At 41.3% G+C, this 21,457-nt stretch overlaps 2 protein-coding genes across 3 annotated transcripts in view; one reads left to right on the plus strand and one right to left on the minus strand.

Moving 5' to 3' along the window:
- Positions 1–17,441, minus strand: part of aagab (alpha and gamma adaptin binding protein) — a 32,717-nt gene extending 15,276 nt beyond the window's left edge. For both annotated transcript variants that reach the window (XM_067971339.1, XM_067971338.1), the window contains exons 1-3: positions 17,332–17,441; positions 2,687–2,877; positions 1,092–1,188 (exon numbers count right to left, since the gene is read on the minus strand). In XM_067971339.1, coding sequence (XP_067827440.1) covers positions 1,092–1,188; positions 2,687–2,877; positions 17,332–17,398 — 355 coding nt within the window. In that variant the 5' untranslated portion in view covers positions 17,399–17,441. The remainder of the gene's footprint in view (positions 1–1,091; positions 1,189–2,686; positions 2,878–17,331) is intronic.
- Positions 17,442–17,895: 454 nt separating this feature from the next.
- iqch (IQ motif containing H) overlaps positions 17,896–21,457 on the plus strand; it is a 112,896-nt gene continuing 109,334 nt past the window's right edge. Inside the window, exons 1-2 of the mRNA XM_067971340.1 lie at positions 17,896–18,001; positions 21,190–21,312. Coding sequence (XP_067827441.1) covers positions 17,948–18,001; positions 21,190–21,312 — 177 coding nt within the window. The 5' untranslated portion in view covers positions 17,896–17,947. The remainder of the gene's footprint in view (positions 18,002–21,189; positions 21,313–21,457) is intronic.

Genomic DNA, 21,457 nt, shown 5'->3' on the forward strand with positions numbered 1-21,457 from the left:
TATGCAGCCTCTAAAGAAAACTCAAAGAGAGCTAGTCAGTTGATAAAGTATGTTCTACCAAAGGGATGTGTAGATTCCTGTGGTCAGAGATACACTTGCTTTAATTCTTTCTCTATGAATACGAGTGTACTGTTTTTCCTCACAGTAAGTTGTTCAGGAAGTTTGGAGTTTAATATTTTGCCAATAGCTGTGTCACCAATTCTTCTCAAAACTTCCTGCTACAGCATATTGGGGCGCTGCAGCTAGTGAACAAAAGGGTTTCAAACTAGATTGAGGGCTCAACATATGTAACCTGTGAGACTGTGTCACCCATTTTTCTAATACAATAAGTTAGGTGCACTTTCTTCCTAAAAGATTTTAAAAGTGCACTGCATCAGGGCAGTTTGGTGATGGAGTGTAATGCAGCACGTGCACGTCGAATGGAATCACCAGCAGCAACATTGAAAATCCCCCCAAGCCCTCCTTTAGGCTGTGACTTTATAGTCATGTGCTACACAGAGGCTTGGTGCCTCCAATAGGGAGGGAAATGAAATTACAACCAATGTCGTCTTTGAGCTGTTGTGCATATTAGTGTTATAGGCAGAGGACGAGGAGGAATGTACCTACATGTCCAGCCACAGTGCGCAGGTGGCCTGAGAGAAAGAGAGACTTATCCTCCAAAAACATCATCTATCACAGTGCCACTCCCCCTCAGCCCTAGCAATCGAGCACACAAAGTCCAAGTAACTCAATCCTATTTGTGCTTATATTTCTTACTCACTTATGTGTACTGTTTGAATTTTGTGGGCTTGAAGGTTTGGAAAGCGCTGTTCTTATGAATCTTCAATCAGAACACCAAGATCTACTAACTATACAACGCTTGAGATATGAGCAAATGAATGGGAACATTTATTTAAATTTTATATGGGGCTCCCAAGAATTAATGGTACATACTTAAGTGGCCATGGAGACAAAAAGCTTGGACACTCCTAATCTATGGCGGCAGTTCTACAGAACCCGTGTTTTGTTGAGCTGGTTGTTACGCAATATCTAGTTCCCTTTACAAGCCAAAGTTTGTAATGAATATAGAATTTAGCAACTTAATACAATACCATTATCTGAAACTCTGTCACACACCAGAATCAAAACCTCAGGGGACCATTCTTGAGTCAGAGGAAGCCACGTCGACACCTCATCAAGGCCTGACTTCTGAGGGAAAAAAATAGAACTTAATGGTAAAAAGAATGTCAAAAGGTCAAAGCTATACACTGAAAAATATCAGCCAAATTTCTACATTGACATTGTGTTAATAAACCTACATTCCACCCCTCAAACACATCTGAAGAGGTAAGTTAATCAGTGCTCCAAACACCTTCCTTGGCGAAGGAAGTCACTTCCTCTCAGATAAATGCTCAAGGCAATTAGAAAACTGCAGAAGTTTGTGGCAAAAAAATCTCAGAAATTGCAAGCTGTTGTGGATATAGATTGGTACTCTGTCAGATTGGTTAAAATTATTTTAATTTTCCAGTCATCCTAGTTATAGCACTGTGCTTCTCGATAGGCACATGAAGGCCGATTGCTTTTACTGCAGCAAAGAAACAGCCTTCATTTGCCATTACCAAACAGATCCACCAGGCAGGGGTGAAGGGAGAGCTGGAAGAATATTTGTTATACAAAAAATAGATTTGGACCAAAGAAGAATATAAACTGGAACAAGACTCATGACTCAAATCCTTACAGTCTTGGTCATAGCAGCAGCTGGTGTTACAGGGAAAGTGCCAGGCTCACCTGATTGAGGCAGCGAGTCAGGCCAGGTAGGTTTGAGGAATCCTATCTACTGAGTTAGCCAATCTCAGCCAGAGAAACGGTATGGGTGCTATCATTTATCTTTGCGCTCCTGGAGTAGGCAGGGAAACCCAGCAAGGTTTCATGTTCCTGACTACTATCCAGTGACCCCTGCTGAAAGTACATGTATGAACAGCAGTGAGGACTGCATTGGACACAGCTCCTATGCCCCTCCAGTCAAAATGCCTGCTGACACTCAATCTAGGTTCACATACAAAAAATTGCTAGTTGGGTAAGGCACTTGTGAACACTCAATGCCTGTGGAACCATGTGCTAGCAAGGGGTCGATGCTTTTGGGAGAGGTCAGAAGAAAATTGGCATACAGAGATGGAAAAAAAACAGCGTATGTGCACAATATCATAACACGTGCACACAAACGGATGTGGATTTTATGAAAAACATCAGTGTTTAATGGAGCTGCTCACCAGTATAAACAGTGGAGCTTCACTAACTGTGCCCATGTGGATTCGAATGCCAAGCCCAGATCATAATACTGGTGCTCAGTACATGTTAAGTAAGCAATATTCTAAATACAGTACTTGGCAAGAACCCAAACCGTGGTCCAAAATCTAAGTTTCCCTTAAACATGGGTGGTTTAGTGGAAATGAGTTGTACATAATTTGGGTTCAATTAAACTCTTCTTCACATCCCCCACATTTTTACTGAATATAGTCAAATGAAAACTAGAGCAAATTTCACTTGCGTCGAGGAGTGGGAATCAAGAAGTTGCAATTTCAGTAGTTTTGATTTGGCTTGGAGTCAGTTGGAGGCTGCTCACTGATCCCTGTGTAGTACTCAGGACATGAGAAAAACTGCATCCTCGGAGGTAATAAAGATATAATAAGGAACAGATTTTCCTTACCATCGTGCTGTCAAAGTAAATCAGGAAGGCCTCCACTGAGTCAGCAATCTCCTTTGTCAGTATGAATTTGTTGGGCACCACACATAGCTGAACACCAGCTGTGTAATACTTGTTATCTATAGTCCATGGGTAAGATCGGACTTCATTCCTGGGGCCTGTGTATTCAGGAAGGTCATCTGCTCCGATAATGTCTAAAAAAGGAGGGCAATAAACTTTGATAATTAGACATAGAAAAATGAGAGCTGTGGTTAAATTGTTGGACTTTAACAAACCAGTGTAGCATTGTCATGGGCCATGGGAGAGGAGAAAAAAAAACACAGGACTCCATTGCCCAATTTCTAATTAGTGACCCCTGATGGAAAAGGTGTGGGTGTGGGTTTGGCTGGATTGTCCCCTGTGGTTGGTTTACCGACCAACACTCACCACCAAGGCACATGTGTGAAGAATGGCCACTAAGAGAGAGATATTACAGGGCTATCATATCTAGGATCATCAGAAGAGGAGGGGAGACATTGGTTTGGGGTGGGTGGGGGGAGGAGAAAAGAGAAATGATGCATTATTTTACTAGGTCAGTAAGTAATCTGTTCCAATTTCACAGTCCACAAACGGTTAAGAGTTTCAAAAATAAAGACATTTATAATCCTTTTCCCGCTTAGTCCAACAGCATTGTCACTTTTTGTTTATAACTGTCAAGAGGAAGAAAGTTAAAATTCAGTTCATTTTACAGTAAAATTTCAGAAATGAACTTTAGAATTACTTGACCTGTGCCAAAGTGACCCAATGTATAAAATAACTAGCACATTGGGTTTACATTGAAGCCTGTAATACTGTGGCAAAGCATTATTTAAACTTCAGTTTGTTGGGCTTTTCCTTTTACAATTGTTACAAAAATAATTTTGAATTTAATTGCCCACACTGAAGAATGAGGATGATGATGCACGTTGATGCAGAGTACATTATGTAGGCTTTTAAACCCTCCTGGAGAAATGGTTAACTTTCCAACAATGAAGTTCAATGCTTAAAGTCTTGTTTAAATGACTATAAAATTCAAATGCCATTCCAAGCTCTGTAAGTAAGTTTATATTAAACTAATTATATAAGCAATAGGAATACACCACCCAAAGTCATTCGACAGTCCTTAATTTGCAAAACGTAGTAAATGGTTCTCTGAAGGTACTTTTTAAAACCAGGCAACAGTGCCCCTTTAAATTTACAAACAGTGCTGGGCAGAAGTGCAATGACACACATAATTAGTGTCAACAGGACAGCATTTTTCATTTCCATTGTGCCCAAAAAAGACTGGCAGGACACCAATGGAACTTTCACACCACCTCACCATTTGTGCTTGGCAGGAAAGCAGTGAAGTAGAGGGCCAGAAGAAGAGTTCTCATAGTTTAATAATCAGTCTAGAATCCGTACATAACAAAAAGTTCAAACAGGGCTTACGTAGGGAGGAGAAAATATCAGCCACAGTTCAACAACAACTTGCATTTATATAGCGCCTTTAATATCAAAAAATCTCAAAGTACTTCAGGGGTGCAAAAAGCAGGCACCAAGCCAAAGGAAGAGAGATTGGGAGAGGTGACTAAAACATGGGTTAAAGAGGTGGTTTTTAAGGGAGGATCTTAAAGTGGAGAGGCAGAGGGGATCAGGAAGAATTCAAAAGCGTGGGCCTAGGCACGACCATCGATAGTGGGGTAAAGGGAGTGGGGGATACACAAGAAGCCAGAGTCAGAGGAATGGAGAGTTTTGGGGGGCAGGGGGTGTGGGAGGATGTGGGGCTGGAGGAGGTTATAGAGGTAGGGAGGGGCAAAGCAATAAAGAGATTTAAATAACACAATGACCGTAAGCCAATTTAGGTCAGCAAGGATAGTAATGAATGGTGAACGGTGCGGGATAGGATACCGGCAGCAGTTTTGGATGAGCTCAAATTTACAGAGGGTGGAAGGTGGGAAGCCAGTCAGGAGAACATTGGAATAGTCGATTCTGGAGGTAACAAAAGCACAATGAGGGTTTCAGCAGCAGATGAGTTGAGGTAGAGATGGAGGCGGTCATTGTTACAGTGGGGGAAGTAGGCCGTCTTTATGATGGAGAAGATATGGGGTCGGAATTGGTGGCTAGGGTACCACGTTTGTGGTTGGGGCCAAAGATGATGGCTTTGGTCTTCCCAATATTTAGCTGGAGGAAATTGCGGCTCATCCAAGACCGGATGCTGGACAAGCAGTTTGAAAGCACAAATGCAGTGGAGTCGTCGAACGAAGTGGTGAAGGAAGCTGACCCAATGTCTGCAGATGATGTTGCCAAGAGGCAGCATGTAGATGAGGAAGAAGAGGGGTCTAAGGATAGATCCTAGGGGGACTCCAGAGATAATGGTGCAGGGGCAGGAAGAAAAGCCATTGCAGGAGATGCTGTGGCTATGATAGGTGAGGTGAGAGTGGGACTAATCAAGCGCAGTTCCACCAAGCTGGATAACACTGGCGAGGTGTTGGAGATGGATAGTGTGGGCAAGGGCTGCAGAGAAGTCGAGGAAGACAAGGAAGGATAATGCACCACAGTCTCAGAGAACATTCTGCTCCTGATCACTATCCAATGATGGAAAGAGTGCTAGTGCGGACATCAGACAAAGCTAGGTTGGGGCGGTATCCTTGGTCAAATAGCTTCACTAGCAATACACACACAAAGAATGGCCATTTGTGCAAGATGCCAGAGGGCTACCTGCACCCACTGAACTGGACTCCAGCAGGAGGAAGAAAACCAAAAGGCAACTTATAAAAGATGGACCATAATACTAGTCTTGGAACAGCACAATTTTATGCTTTGTTAACATTAACAAGGCAGCTGGTAGACATACTTTAAAGGGTAAATATTTAAAATATTCAGAGAAGAATTATTGTGCACAGTTTTCATGTTCATTCCTGTAATAGGCTGGAGTAACATGTGCCAGGTACAATCAGTATGCCTTAAATTCTCTTGAGTTTTTCTTCCCTCTCGTTTTATGTTTAATATTTCTATTGTGCTATTGGGCATCTGGGGAAGGAACAAGGCTTAAGCTTATCCCATAAAACTTTAACCTGCAGGTAAGAACCAAGAGAGTCATGTCCAATTGTGCAGCCTAGACACGAGCAGGGCTACTCATGGTAGGTCCCAACTGACACAATAAACCAACACAAAACAGGGGTAGTGGAGACAGCACAAAATTTATTTGCAATTGCACAAGGCATCCCCGTGGCAAGGAAGTGAACAGCCCAATAGTAATGTCTCCATTTTCAGTGTGAAGGCTAAGAGATTGTTATAAACCAAGGCAGTTTCAACACAGCATGTCTCACACAAGGCCCCAGGGCAGCTGTAGTTCACTCAGCAATAACTTCCAGTTCATCCTAATCTTTCCAGCTTTTTGCTTTTACTCCACGTGAATTAAATTTGGTGCCAGATTTACTTGGGTGACTGGAGGACTGGATGGCCAACAGCTACTGAATACGGATCGGACAGAACAAACTAACAGAGCTGCGAATCAAATTTGATTATTCAATGAGAGTTTCTAGCTACAGTGAGATAGACACCACCAAGGGATAATATCCCCTCGTAAAAATGCCACATGTTGACTGAGGCGGAAGTGAAGATTTTATTCTACACCTGCTGTAAAATTTTCACTCTAATATGCAAGGATTTTCAAACTGGAATCCCTAAGGGGATCCCAGGAGGTACTACAGGCTTTCAGGTTTCTGTATTTGTTGATACTTGCATGCTATTTCTGTTGCTGTTGTACGTTCTACTTGACGTCAGTTCATTCGAATTACTGGATAATTCAAATTTCTGTGCAAAAAATGACTTTGAATTAGAAGATGTATATTTTCTGCTTTCCTTTAGGTAGCCAACACTACCTTTTGGAAGTTAGAGCAGTGGCCCATGAAAGTGTGTCAATATTTGCAGAACATCCTCCACAAGGAAGACTTCAAACACCATACTAATAAAGAGCCATATGCCCTACCACCCATAACTGCAACAGTGATTTTGCCACCCAGAAATGTCTCCATGACAAATTCTACCTCAGGGGTAGGGAACCAAATAAGGCCAAACCACAGCACTCTTCTGTACCTCCTAGTCTCATTTTATACCACATGCATATTACAGAACTGCTTCCAAAGTTCTGTAATATAACCCACTTCACATGTCAAATCTACTCTGCTCATACTGCTGAATGGATTTGGTGACAATGGATGACTGCAGTGAATGAAATCATGTTTGGCAGTTTGGCCAGAATATTCCTGATATCAGAGGATGGTGTGTACAGGCAAGCAATGGTAAATGCACATTGCTGACCTGTATGTATGAGCTCATAGTATGGGCAGATTCCAAAATGGGGGCACTGAAGAAAGGATTTGCAGTTGTTTATATTCTCTACTGGCAGTATTCAGTGGTCAGAGATATCTCCGAAGGACAGAGTGTTGGTGCCACTGTATTTATTGTGCAGCAGGGATGTTCAAACTACGGCTTGTGGGCATATCGAGCCCTGGTAATGCAGCCAACAAAGCCCAGGGAACTCAGTTCTATTTGTGCTTATATTTCTTACGCGCTGGCTTGTCCTGGTTGAATTTTGTGTTACTGCAAGTTTGGAAGGAGCTGTCCTTAGCACTGTAGCTTCATTGGTTAAATCAGAACACCTAGATGTGTTAGTGTCCGCAGCTTGAGATGCAGGCAAATTAATGGGAATATTGATTTAAATTTTCTATGCACTCATGAAGCTCCAAAGTATGAAGCAAAGTCAACCACCCCTCGGAAACATTGCATTGCTTGTATAGGAGGCAGAAAAAAAACAAAATAGAACACAATTAACAAAACTAAGGGATAAGAATTATAAAATTAAAAAAAGTTACTACATCAATTCTTGTTCCTGGACACAGCATTACAGGAGGATCAAAATGTGCTACATCTGGGAAATCTCTGTTGAGGAAATCATAAGATTGGGTAGCAGAATGGGTTTTCATTTTGCTTGGGGGATGTTTTAATTTAATCATTAGCAACATGTAAATACAAGAGGCTATGTATGTAGGCTCTTGTACAGTCAGTAAAAGGCCATTTCCAGCAGCAAAATTCAAACCAGGCAGATGGTGACAGATGGTGAAAGAGGCAAACAATGTGGTACAGAATAACAGTGCAAAAATGAGAGTCCTGGCAAGGCAGCCTCTTCTTTCTACCCACTCCCCCCAAAAAAAAATTTGCTGCAACTAAATTAGAAATTACACAAGATAAATCCCAAATTCTTAATGAAACTATTAAAAAAAAAGTTGGAGTGCATTACGATGCTCTCAACCAAAGATGCCAAAGAGGTCACTAAGCGCAAGAGTGAAACCTAAGTGGCTTAGGTCACAGATTTTCTTCCTTTGGGTAGCTGAAACGGTCTTTCGTAAGTTAAGACTGTGTCAATATTTGCAGAGGGTCCCTCATGTAGAAAAGTTGGAAAATCGCTGCTTTAGGTAGCCATCTGGATTCCTCAGAGTGAAATGCAGTGTTATACAGACTAACACATATTATACACCTAATCATTTTTACTAATTAATTAAAAATTAATAAAAGTTTCTTTGTGGATTGTTAATGACAAGGAAAAACTGCATGTGCACTTATGGAAAGCGGCTGCATACAATTCAGGTCTCAAACTGAAAGAAAGTAAACGCCAGCTACAAGTTGAATGATAAACACTCTGGAGTTTTGCAATTATACTGCTGATGCCACTCTGTTGCACTACATGCCGACATGTGATTTAGGGCAATTCTATGGTGCTAAAAGTACACCCATATTAGATTTGTTTAAAAATAAAATTAGATACATAGAATTACAATAAATTAGCAGTGTTTTCACAAGATTACTTAGCATAGTGGTAACAATCTACCAAAAACAAATCAAGTTAAGTCAACACACATTAAATGTTGTGCAACATGCTTCTTATATGATACTCATCCTAAATTACTTCCGCCACTACTAGTATTACACCCTAATGTGATACAGCTCAAAATACTCTCCGAATTTGGAAGGATAATACCTGTGTGTGTTTTTCCACAGTCCCAGTGGACATATTACTAAAATTCACAAGTTCACCCTACACTTCATTACATTTCTCAGTGGCAAAACTAAATAAGGATCATTTTTCCTCCAGTTTTCTTCCCTCCTCCTAAAGGCACTGCCTTTGGGGGGGGGGGGGGGGGGGCTAATGTTCCATGGGTGTGTACTGCCCTCAAGTATCTCACCTATGTAGTCATCACCACATATGAGCCTAGACAGTGAGTGGCAGCAGCCTACTCTACCTTACCCAACATCCACACGCATACTCTTTCAGTCATCCTCAGAGAATTGTCCTGAGGAGCAGAAATCCTGGCTGAGCGTTCCCCCCTCCCTAGCCCAATTGTAGGACCCTGGCCAAGATTAGTTAACTCAACGCAGGTAGACTGACACTTGCATGTGTGCGTACACACACACTTTGGGAGGATACTACTTAGTCTTTAGTGCACAGTCAACAGCTTACATTTGTATAGCGGCTACAGAGTAAGAAAACATCCCATAGGTCTTCAAATAGGAGCGGTGGATTGAGCGGTTAAGGGTTTAGATATGTTGGCGAAAGGAACAGTCAAAAGTGTCCGTTCCTGTTGTATAATAATCAAATTTAACATGATTATATCACCTGCGATGCTTTGCAATGATGTCCTACTGACTGGGACTTAGCAGAAACAACCTGTAACAATGGATATAAAACCATGTGGTGGAGTGCAGTATTCTAAAACTTTCAAACAGTGACTGCATTTAAAGACATTTAAGACAGAGGTGGACCTATGTGCCAACACATTGTCAGAGTGGTTGGACATGGGCTTACACCCACAATTCCACACGTCAGGTTTCCTACTTCACCAGGCACTTTAGGTGGAGAAGGAACATTACTACTTCAGGTTCTTTGCAAGGCGCGTCCTTTTGAAAGGCACATTTCTCCAATTTAGGGATAGTGCTGCTCCAATTGAGTTAATAGTGTGTGTCAGCAATGAGATGAGACACCAAATAATCTGATTTTGATGGGATCGGTTGAGGGAAGAATTTCAACCAGGACGCTGGGAGAATTCCCTGCCCTACTTTAAGTGGTGCCGTGGAACTTCTCACATCCACCTGCACAGGCAACCGCTTAACATCTCATCCAAAGGACAGCACCTCCGCCAAAGCAGCACTCCTCGATACAACTTGCTCATCACATTTATTTCCGCCACACTGTTTAAACAACTTTTTTGATGTGTAATGTAATAAAGTTAATAATCTGCTTTTGTTCTTATAGTTAAAACTGATTTTACGATCTGGTAAAGCATCAGTAGGATCAATAAAAATTTCAACCAGAAACTTTCAAAATAAGTAGTTACAGAAAAAAGAATTATTCTGAGAAATGCCTTCAATGTACTTATTAGCCCTGCTCCAGCAGTTTCTATCTCATTAGGCACTCCAACTGTTAAACTACCCAACTCTTTCTTCTCAGTACAGTGAGACGGTGTACTTGAAATGAAATTACAATCTATCAGTCTCCATAGCCACCTGGTGGAACTTAAGCAGAACAATACAGACAGTATCTGAAGTGCTTTATGCCAGTCAGATTATGCAGGTGAACTGGGATTGAACTCCAGCTGAGGCAACAAACTGGACGATGGCAAGAACACAGTGAGGCTGCTATGCACTCTCTCTTACAGTTCCTTCCCAGAAAAGAAAAGTAAACTCAAAATATATGTCCATTTTTGGCATTGGGACAGCACAAATGGTTTATTCCTCCTGAGCAACTCAAAAAGTTCACTTTCCCAGTCACATTTTTACTCTTCCCCACAAAATCTTAACCATTCGTCAATACATTAGAGACATAAATACAGTTCGGCAAACCTAGCGGTTGTGAAGGGCAGTGCAGCTCAGCACATTGCCCTTCCACATCCTGGACCTGAACTCCAGCTGACTGTTGACAGTACAAAACTGCCCCTTTAATTAGGCACTAAGGTTACAGTTTCCAAAAGGTCACCAGGATATGGGAAAATGCAAGAGAGGCATATTGTTAGAACATGTGTAGATGAGCTTTACTCCAACACTTACCTATGCCGTACATGACTTGGGAGCACTTAATGCAGACACTGGGTTGGAAAATGTTCTATTTCCCACCATTCACTTCCCTCACCTTGAGCATTAAGACTTCATTTTTTTTTAAAAAAGCTGTCACCTTTGGGCCTCAAAATACTGGACAAGACCACTTAACTACAATATTGCAGGGCCCAGAGTCAGCCAGCCAAGCAACACCTATTATGTAGAAACTAGAGTTCATATTGGGATTCAAATATATTATACACTAGAAGCTGTACTATAATTGCGATTATGAACCAATAACATGCAGCATATAATCTATATAATGGATAATAAGTAGGAGCCTGTTACAAATCAGTAACACCAAAGAGCCAAGATCAATCCACCAGCAAGAATATTCATAATCGACTCTCCTTTCCATTTTCTTCCCACTTCCATTCAGGTGTTGGCAACAGATTTAAAATGAAAACCAGCATTCCATGGTATTGCTCGCAGTAAATTGTATGATATAAAAATCAGGAGTATTGTACCATGTAACCTATTCTGCCAAAGTGGATTGTGTCCCTTTAAAGGTCACAAAGTCTAATTGTAGTTAAGTAAACTGACGCTGGAGTCATTCAGAGATTAATTGTTTGATAAGGGCTCCCGAAGTTCAGACTGGGGATTACAAGTGCATGACAGAAGATTGTTACAGAAGCTAAAACAAGGCAACACATCTGGAGTGAGAAATTTGGATGTGCTATATGTATCATTTAATATATTAATTGATTGAGTTGATTAATCTCTCTTTTTCTCTCAATCCAAATTTCAGTCTGTGTCCACGAGAAGTATTTTCTACCTATACCAATCTAAACTGTAAGCTCTGGATTTGATTTATTTTTCGCTTTAAAATCATAGATACAGAAAAACAAATAATCAACCAATATGGTGAATGTCTTGAAGGCCAAATGTGAACTCCGCTTGTTTTTCCAAGTACATGTTTATAGTGAAAGGTTCAATGAAGGTGGTCAATGTTTACAGTGTATTCATTTAGTGTAAACATTCAAATGCTGACAACCACACTTCCCAGCATGCAAATGTGTTGCAAATCTTTCCCCCTCTTTCAAATTATTTCTTCACTGTGACCACTGTACGGCATTTTAACCCAAAGTGCAGCCTCCACAGCAGCTCAATTGTTCCATTCCAGCAATACGCTCTAACCCTCTCAAAACAGAATTTCCTCTGCAATGCGGTCACTAGGGTTTCAGCACAGTGTAACATTATCACTTGAATTATGAAAATACCATCAACACAATTATACATTTTGTTCTTCCAAACATGCCTGACAGGAGCATTCAGCTGTGTAATACTGGACTCATGATTAGATTGGTCACTGGTGAAGTTGGGAGCAATTTGAGGTGATGGACTGTCAGCTCAGCTCAGCTCTGATCTCAGAGTCAGAAGGTTGTGCGTTCAAGTCCCACTCCTGGATACTAGTGCATTATGTAGGCCGACATTCCAGTGCTGAGGAAGTGCTGTCCTTAGGATGAGAAATTAAACCCTGTCTCCATCTTCCAGTGGTCTAGGTAGATCCAATGGTAACATTCAAAGAAGAGCAGGAAGTTATCCTGGTGTCCTGGCTAACAATATTGCTCATCAACAAAAACAGATTATCTAGTCAGTCAGTCATTCATCTTAAACCTATTTGTTGGATTTTGCTGTGTACAAAAATGGCTTATATATGTATGTGAACTGCTTGGAGATCTTTGAGAGCACTACATAAATACAAACCTTTTATGAATTAGAGACACACAAGATGCATTTTGGCACACAGCAGTAAGATGTATGAGGCCACGTTTGATATTTTTTCTCCAGTTTTCTAGTATAATGTATTGTAACATTAGTACCAATACACTAAATAAGCTTAGGACATACTTAGCTAAAATACTCTGCAGCAGCCACCTGAATCAATGGTTACACTTAATGCCAAATCAAGCTACATCAAATTAGGTGAAACAAAAACTGCACAACATTTACACAAGGCTGACTCTGGCCTGACAGTTACAAAGCAAGCCAAGGCCCGTAACACATTTAAAATAAAAACAAAATAATGTCAATCATGTTTCACTTGGATGGGCCTAATTTACAAAAGTACTCATGCATTTCATCTTTGGTCCAGTTCAGTTTTACTTCACTATTGCAATTTATCACCCTTTACAGTCGAACAGCAGCAATGGCTTGTGTTACCATAAATAGTGAAATTAAAATGTTTCATCTTGCAACACAAGCATTTCCATGACTGAATAAAATGGCACACTGGAAAGTTTTAGGTTTTCACAACATACTGCTGCATTTTTCCATCAGGTCAGTTTTCATTGATATGGAAATTAATGTTTAAGTAATTCTGCCAAAAAATGAGTTATTGTTATCAACTTCACTAATACTGAACATAAGAACATGCTGCCAAGGATATGAAATGGAGAATTGTGTCCATGGTTAAACAGTACAAAATGCAATATTACACGACACTGCATTGTGTTAAAATGACATTAACCTGCTTGAGGTGAATCATTTCATAAGTATAAATCTTTTCTTGTGAATACAGGACTGTCTTAGTTTGACTAAATTCTGACAAGCTGATCCAAAATCAAGGACAAATCCGATACTGGCAACCAAATCTGTTGGGTGTTTTGTTTTCCTCCACGTTTTCATCTCCACTGAAGTGGCGGGCTTTTGTTAAAGGTCATTAACTTGAGAGCCATCAAGGCTTTGCTCAAGTAACATTCTTTATGTGTGAGCTTGGATAGTGTCAGCAGGATATTCGACCACGGAGAACAAAGCCAAGCCAATCCTATTTTCAACTAACAATCACATATATCCATTGTCTATGTGGATCACTGGACAACAATCAGGAGTAAGAACTGAGGCTAATTTTTCACCTCCCTAACCCAGGGATACTGAGGCCAAATGTAGCACTCCAACTGCCGCCAAAGATGAAATTTGCTAATTCAGAAAAGATCAGGAAACAAATTGGAGACCTTTTAGTCTGTATGATTCAATGGTGGTGCCTTTATGCATTAGGAGATCAGGTGAGCATGATTTCTGCTTTTTATACACATTGGTAGATATTGTTAAAACCACAATTGGATGCTTCCCCTTTCCTCATGGTGAAGTCTCACATATGAATAATTGCCCTTTAGTTGAGCAGAGGGTGCCTGGTACCTGCAGGACAGCAAGGAGTCAATACCTTCCCGTCAAGAGTGAAGTGAAAAAATTGGTGAGAAAATATACATTTAAATTTTGAAAATGGGAATGCTGTACCAATTAGTGATGACACACAGGCCTGTACCAGTGACACTGCTCATGATGAGGTTCCAGTTGATAAGTGGTAGCCAGTCACTTCCCCATGAACATAGGGGAAAAATGGATATTGGATAGCCCACTTTCCCAATCGCATTCCTTGCTTTCAGAAAACCAAAAGTAAGTGTGCTGAATATCAGCTGTCAACATCCCAGAGCCAGACAACAAATGATGGCTCAGAGGCATGGGTGTGTGGCAGGAGAAAATCACTCAAATGGGGTTGAGCAAGGCTATGGAACATTAAAGAAGACCAAGCTCTCCAGCAGATGAAAGAAAATGTGACCCTTTATATCAACATGTCAAGCAATGTCAGCACAAAACCAACACCAACTTGCATTAATTCTGCCAATGCTGACCTCTTTTTGACAACAAACAGCCTAAGACAATAGCTGAGAACTCCAGAAAGCAGCCTTCATGTTTAAACCACACTATTGGGAATTAAAGTTGACCGATTTTACCCTGTGCAGGTTTTGTAATGGGATTAACTGATTTACTATAAAGCATTGATTTTAATAAAGCAAAGTTACAGGGTCAGCAATAAATCTTACTTGGCTATACTGGCTTCAATACAGCTGATGTCAATATAATGGGGCAAACAGAGGCTGCAATTACACTATAATTCTAGAGTAGGTGCAAAGATGCTACAGTTATAGAGTAAATGCAGAGATTCCCTGGAGAAGGGAGTGTCACTCTGCTTCACTCCAAAGTCAGGTGAGAGCCTGACTCCCAATTTACACTATAACTTTAGTGTTGATACAAAGATTGTATCACTAGCAAGTAAATATCTGCAATGGTAATGTGAAATTATATTATGCTATCCCTTTATAGGCTGCATTTATACAGCTACTTTTGTGTCAATGTAAAATGGTTTTGGGTACACACCAATGTAAAAGTGACAGTATAACTCAAAAGACAACCATGAACATGAAAGCCCGGGATACAAACGATCCTAATTTGAGCTGACACTAATTTGACATAGCATAAATCCAGCCCTCGAGTCTGTTTGTGAATCTGGACTACAATTATGACCAAAAGGAAAGCTACAACTTCATAATAAACTATATGACCACATCCTTAAGTAAATGGCTGAAAAAGAGAGAGTCCTGTGCTTGATTTTTTTTTAAAGTTACCATAAAGTGAATGACCTCCTCTTTGGGAATGCCATCGTCAGCACACTCAAAGTTCACCTCATTCGCCTGATCTATCTTTACCTATCCTCAACTCCAAGCACATCCACTGCCCTCATTTTCAACTTATATAACCATAAACCACTAAATTATTCATATAGCACATGAACTTAAACACATTTAAGATTTAGTTTTAATAGATTACACTCCACTGAATTAAACATATTTCTGTATAACATATGGCTGGCCATAAACCTGGCTTAATGCAGAACAGCACTCTACTTTTAGCCACGCACTCATCAGATGCAGTAATAACAAACTTGCATTTACATAGCGCCTTTCACGACCTCAGGAGCACTTCACAGCCACTGAACTACTTTTGAAATGTAGGCACTTCTATAATGTAGGAAATACGGCAACCAATTTGTGCACAGCAATGAAATAAATGATAAGATCATTTGTTTTTGGTGTTGGTTGAGGGATAAATATCAGAGTGCCATGGGATCATTTACATCAATCTGAGAGGGCAGATGGGGCCTCGGTTTAACGACTCATCTGAAGGACGCGCCTCCGATAAGTGCAGTACTGAGGGAGGGCTGCATTAAGTGCCAGCCTCGATTATGAGCTCAAGTTTCTTGAGCGGGGCTTCAATCCACAACCTTCCGATTCAAAGGCGAGTCATACGACTGAACCAAAGCTCACTGATAAGACAATTTTTTGAGATTATGCAGCAAAGGACTTTAACTACCTACCCTCAAACTACATAAACAGACCTGAGAAATCAATGTGAGGAGTGAGATTTGCACAAACACGTGCAACTGCATATTATTTTTCAAGTGAGATGCATCCGTTTTTTTTTAAATGACTAATGAGAATTGAAACCCTAAAACTAATATAGCATACTTCAGCTGGCAAATTGTTGTTTTGATGAATTCTTTCCCTTAGGACATGGGGTATTAGTGCTGGGAAACAAAAGATATTACCATTTGAGCATCCAGTGTAACTGCCAGGTCAGGTACAGCACAGCTCTGATGAAAGGTCATCGACCTGAAACATTAACTCTGCTTCTCCCTCCACTGATGCTGCCTGACCTGCTGAGTGTTTCCAGCATTTTTTATTTTTATTTCAGGTACAGCAAATATTACATGTAGAGCAAAGCTCTCTCTGCACTGCCCCATCAAGTGCTCACTCCTTAGATACAACTGTCTGTGGCACAACATTAGGGTCTCTAGATGTGATGAATTAAGGTGGGCCAAATGCCCTTCCTTTTCTGTAATTATCTTGTGATCACATCAAGGGGGAAGAGCAATTGCAATCCATTCAACTTTCTACAGGAAGGGAGGCAGAACCTTGTGACAAGGTTTACAAAAAATTAAAGGTTATTTGGCCAATTTCAACACGACACTCATCAGGGTTAGAAAACAACTAAACTACAGTAAAACGGTGCCATATAAAAGGAGGGTAATCCCCACCCACCCTCAGGAAAACAGGTCCTTCCATCTCCCTGCAAGTGCCAGGCAGTGGCTGCACCAAAGCCGCTTCTCACACACTGACCTGGGGGAGAGTTAGGCCATCTTAGGTTAGTTAGCCCATTGGGTACGGTAGCAAATCCTGCCATGGGGAATTTAAATTCAGTTAATGAAATAAAATCTGGAATAAAAAGCTGGTGATAGTGACCATGAAACTACAATTGTTGTAAAATAAAACCCATCTGGTTCACTAATGCCCTTTAGGGAAGGAAACCTGCCGTCTTTACCCGGTCTGGCCTATATGTGACTCCAGACCCACAGCAATGTGGCTGATTCTTAACTGGAATGGTCTAGCAAGCCCCTCAGTTGCATAATCCAGCTACAAGAAGACATAGGGACTTCAGCGGTTCGAGAAGGCGGCTCATCATCACCACCACCTTCTCAAGGGCAATTAGGGATGGGCAATAAATGCCGGCCTCGCCAGCGACGCCCACATCCCATGGATGATTTTTTTTTTAAAAGCCTGGGAAACGCCACCGACCGGGAGAGAGGGGGCCTGTTAAATATAATTAACCGCTCTCGGCGTAGAGCGGGGCCTATAAAAGGCAGGCAGACACTCACTCACCTTTCACCAGCGTTTCCTCCACGAAAACAGGGCAGCAGCTGACGAGCAAGGCGCTGGGAACCTCCATTCCGACTCGGCCGCCGCCAACTCTGACCTCTGACCTCTCACCCCAGCAACAGCGGGATCCAACGCACCTCGTTTCCCGACCAGGCTTTCCCTTAGCAACCGCTATAAACGCGACACGCACACAAAAAAAAAATCTATTGGTAAATCTATCCAATTTTGAAAGCCACATCTTACCCATTCCTGAACTGAGATTTTATTTATTCTTTAAGTTGTTTCTCTATTTTCTCCTGGCAACGAGGAACATACCATTTTCCAGAAGAGGTAGACGCTTCTTTTAATCGCGGTCCAGTATACAGAATGCGACGAAAGGAAACTATAGGAGATATTTTAAAAGACATAAAAATGTTATGCATGTAAGTTTCATGCAAAATATCAGCCACAAGTGTGAAAAGTCTTTATGTTCACTGTTGAGATGGGTGATAGTCTCCCCTCTTCTCCTGTGGTAGGGGCTACATTCCGTTGCTAAGGGAACCCTCAAGCTACCCTGGAGGATGACAACATGAAGAGGGGAATGGAGAGAGTGTGAGGTGGAAGCAGCTGTGCTCACAACATGGCAGGACACTCAACAGACAGTAACACTGATGTGGGACACATATTAGTCCAGGTACTTGAGGAGTAAATCTTCTAATTATTTTACTATTTAAAGAACCAGGCCATTAAATGTTAATTGGACTCAGTGTTCTCCTGGATTGGCCTCCCTCCTTCCACCCTCTGTAAACTTCAGTTCATTCAAAACTCTGCTGCCTGTATGTTAGTTTACACCAAGTCCTGTTAACACTCACCCACTGTGCTCGCTGACCTACGTTGGCCCCCGGTCTGCCAACGCCTCGAATTTAAAAATCTCATCCTTGTTTTCAAATCCTTCCATGGCCTCGACCCCCTCCCTCTCTCTGTAACCTCCTCCAGCCCCACAACCCTCCGAGATCTCTGCACTCCTGCAATTCTGGCCTCTTGCGCATCCCCTGTTTTAATCGCTCCACCAATGGCGGCCGTGCCTTCAGCTGCCTACGCCCTAAGATCTGGAATTCCCTCTCTAAACCTCTCTGTGTCTCTACCTCTCCTCCTTTAAGACGCTCCTTAAGACCTACCTCTTTCCCCAATCTTTTGGTCACCTGTCCTAATATCTCCTTATGTGGCTCGGTGTCAAATTTTGTTTGGTAACGCTCCTTTAAAGCACCTCTGGACGTTTTACTATGTTAAAGGTGCTGTATAAATGACTGTTGTTGTCGTTGTCATCAGTAGGCTTTCCTGAGCGTGTATCATTGGATTTCCCATTTCATTACTCAGGATATTCTGTTTTATTATAACAGGAGCATTATACAATGTAGCGCACAATGTATTATTATATAATATCTGGTCAGTCTCCAGTGGCATTGCAGTGGCACTCTCTGAAGTTTAGAAGAATGAGAGGTGATCTCATTGAAACATACAAGATTCTGAGGGGGCTTGACAGGGTAGATACTGAGAGGTTGTTTCCCCTGGCTGGCGAGTCTAGAACTAGGGGGCATAGACTCAGGATAAGGGGTCGGCCATTTAAGACTGAGATGAGGAGGAATTTGTTCACTCAGAGGGTTGTGAATCTTTGGAATTTTCTACCTCAGAGGGCTGTGGATGCTGAGTCGTTGAATATGTTCAAGGCTGAGATAGATAGATTTTTGGACTCAAGGGGAATCAAGGGATATGGGGATTGGGCGGGAAGATGGAGCTGAAGCCAAAGATTAGCCATGATCTTATTGAATGGTGGAGCAGGCTCAAGGGGCCATATGGCCTACTCCTGCTCCTATTTCTTATGTTCTAATTGTAGTCTTCAGGTGTAAAGGTGGGGTTAGAGAGCGGTGAATAAATGGACCAGGCCATTCAGATGTAATTCATCGTCGCTGGGTCAAAATCCTGGAACTCCCTTCCCAACAGCACTGTGGGAGAACCTTCACCACATGGACTGCAGCGGTTCAAGAAGGCGGCTCACTGCCACCTTCTCAAGGGCAATTAGGGATCGGTAATAAATGCTGGCCTCGCCAGCGACGCCCACATCCCATGAACGAATAAAAAAAAAATTCAGTCCCCAATTTAAATTCATATATTCTCTCTTTATTTTTATATAATACTTTGATGTAATAATATTATTTATATACGACTCAATCCCTGCAGGAAGTGAAGTCCAACTGCAGTCTTCAGGTGAAGGATGGTTAGAGTATGGGGATCATTGCTCCAGGGAGCACATACATAATTCGGTCCCCATTTTAAAGCCATTATTTGTTTCCTTATTTTTATATATAATACTTTGACAAAACCACCGCAATTTGGGAATCAGAGAAATGGAGTAGGTTGTTGGGGTGTAGCCTGATAAAGTTTGAGAACCACTAATATTATTGTATGTTTGGATTTTTACTCGGTGCATGTCATAATTTTAATTTTAATCACCTATTTCTGCAGTCACTCTGTGGTGGAAGCAGATTCAATAATAACTTTCAAAAGGGAATTGGATAAATACTTGAAGGGGAAAAATTTGCAGGGCTATGGGGAAAGAGCAGGGGAGCGGGACTAATTGGATAGCTCTTTCAAAGATCCGGCACAGGCATGATGGGCCAAATGGCCTCCTGTGCTGAAAGAAATGATTCTGTGCAGCATAGATGTTTCTCTGCAGTGCAGCTGAGGAGATGGGAGAGGCAATCTGAGGTGCTGCAGTGCTCCCACTGGCAGGAAGGTATAGTTACAGCATGACAAGTTTACACAGGCAGATACCGTCATAAATGTGCACATAGAAATTCACAATGGAAAAGGTTGACACAGTAAGTGCATACAGATGTAAGATTTATAATGTATTATAGATGTTTTCTCCACTCAGAGGGTGGTGAACCTGTGGAATTCACTACCACAGAAGGCAGTGGAGGCCAAGTCGTTAAATATATTCAAGAAGGAGATAGATATATTTCTTAATGCTAAAGGGATCAAGGGATATGGGGAAAAAGCGGGAGCAGGGTACTGAGTTAGACGATCAGCCATGATCATTTTGAATGGCAGAGCAGGCCTGAAGGGCCGAATGGCCTACTCTTGCTCCTATTTTCTATGTTTCTATGAGGGGACAGTTTATGTCTTAATAGCTCGTCTTGATAAATGTAAAAGGATCGTCTTTAGGAAAGCTGCTACTGATGTAGAGCAGTGTTTAGGCTGGACTGTTCCTTCAAACTCTCAAAGCCAAATTGCTATAAGTAGGCACAGTTTGAGGTCAATTCGAGGCTAGTTGCTGAGTGAAGTTGGTCTCTGGATTGGCAGCTGCTTTTAAATCCCCAGTCCCTCCCCTTAGAGCAAGAAATGACTGTCTTTTTCTTTTTTATATATAAATATTTTAAGCGTAAGTGTAGGCTGGCTATTTAAAATAACTCTCCAGGTAGTCTTGCAGAGGATGATTTCCTCTGTGCATTATTTGTAGTAAAATCATTAGTGGGTTTTTATAAACACGTTTCTAATTTCACGTTACCTAGTGCCCAGAGGAAATCTCCTGCTATTTGGGAGATTGGCAGCAAATTGGCTGCATTAAACTTAGCATTTGGCACTGATACGACCAGCATCAAAAGTACGGGTTTACGACAGCAAAAACACATTAGTATAACATACTATTAACTATGCTAGAGATACAAAAGCACTTTATGGGCTAACTCATGATTTCCAGGGAGTATGAGTATAGTTTGGATACTGTTACAAAGCTACATCCAAAGACCTGTATTTCTTAATGGGATCTGTTATAATGGTGCTACATTTGAGCACTCTACCTTTATACTGTTTGTTCTTTAGGTTCAAGAGGATCTTCAGCAGCTGAAGGAGAGAATCTCACACATAACGATACATGGATCTGCAGAAGCAATACAGATTCAGACACTTGAAACAGCCATACATAGGACTGAAATGGGCATAAAGGTTAGTGTAATTGAAAGTGCAAGGTGTTGCTGCTGCTTAATAAATATTAGTTAACCATAAGCTATGTATGCTTTGGAACACAGCAAGTAGCCAGGACCATCTATGGAAAAGGAGAATAAATACCTGAGCCATTTTTTCTGTTTGT

This window comes from Heptranchias perlo, chromosome 34 (genome assembly GCF_035084215.1).
Source record: "Heptranchias perlo isolate sHepPer1 chromosome 34, sHepPer1.hap1, whole genome shotgun sequence".
Lineage (NCBI taxonomy): Eukaryota > Metazoa > Chordata > Chondrichthyes > Hexanchiformes > Hexanchidae > Heptranchias > Heptranchias perlo.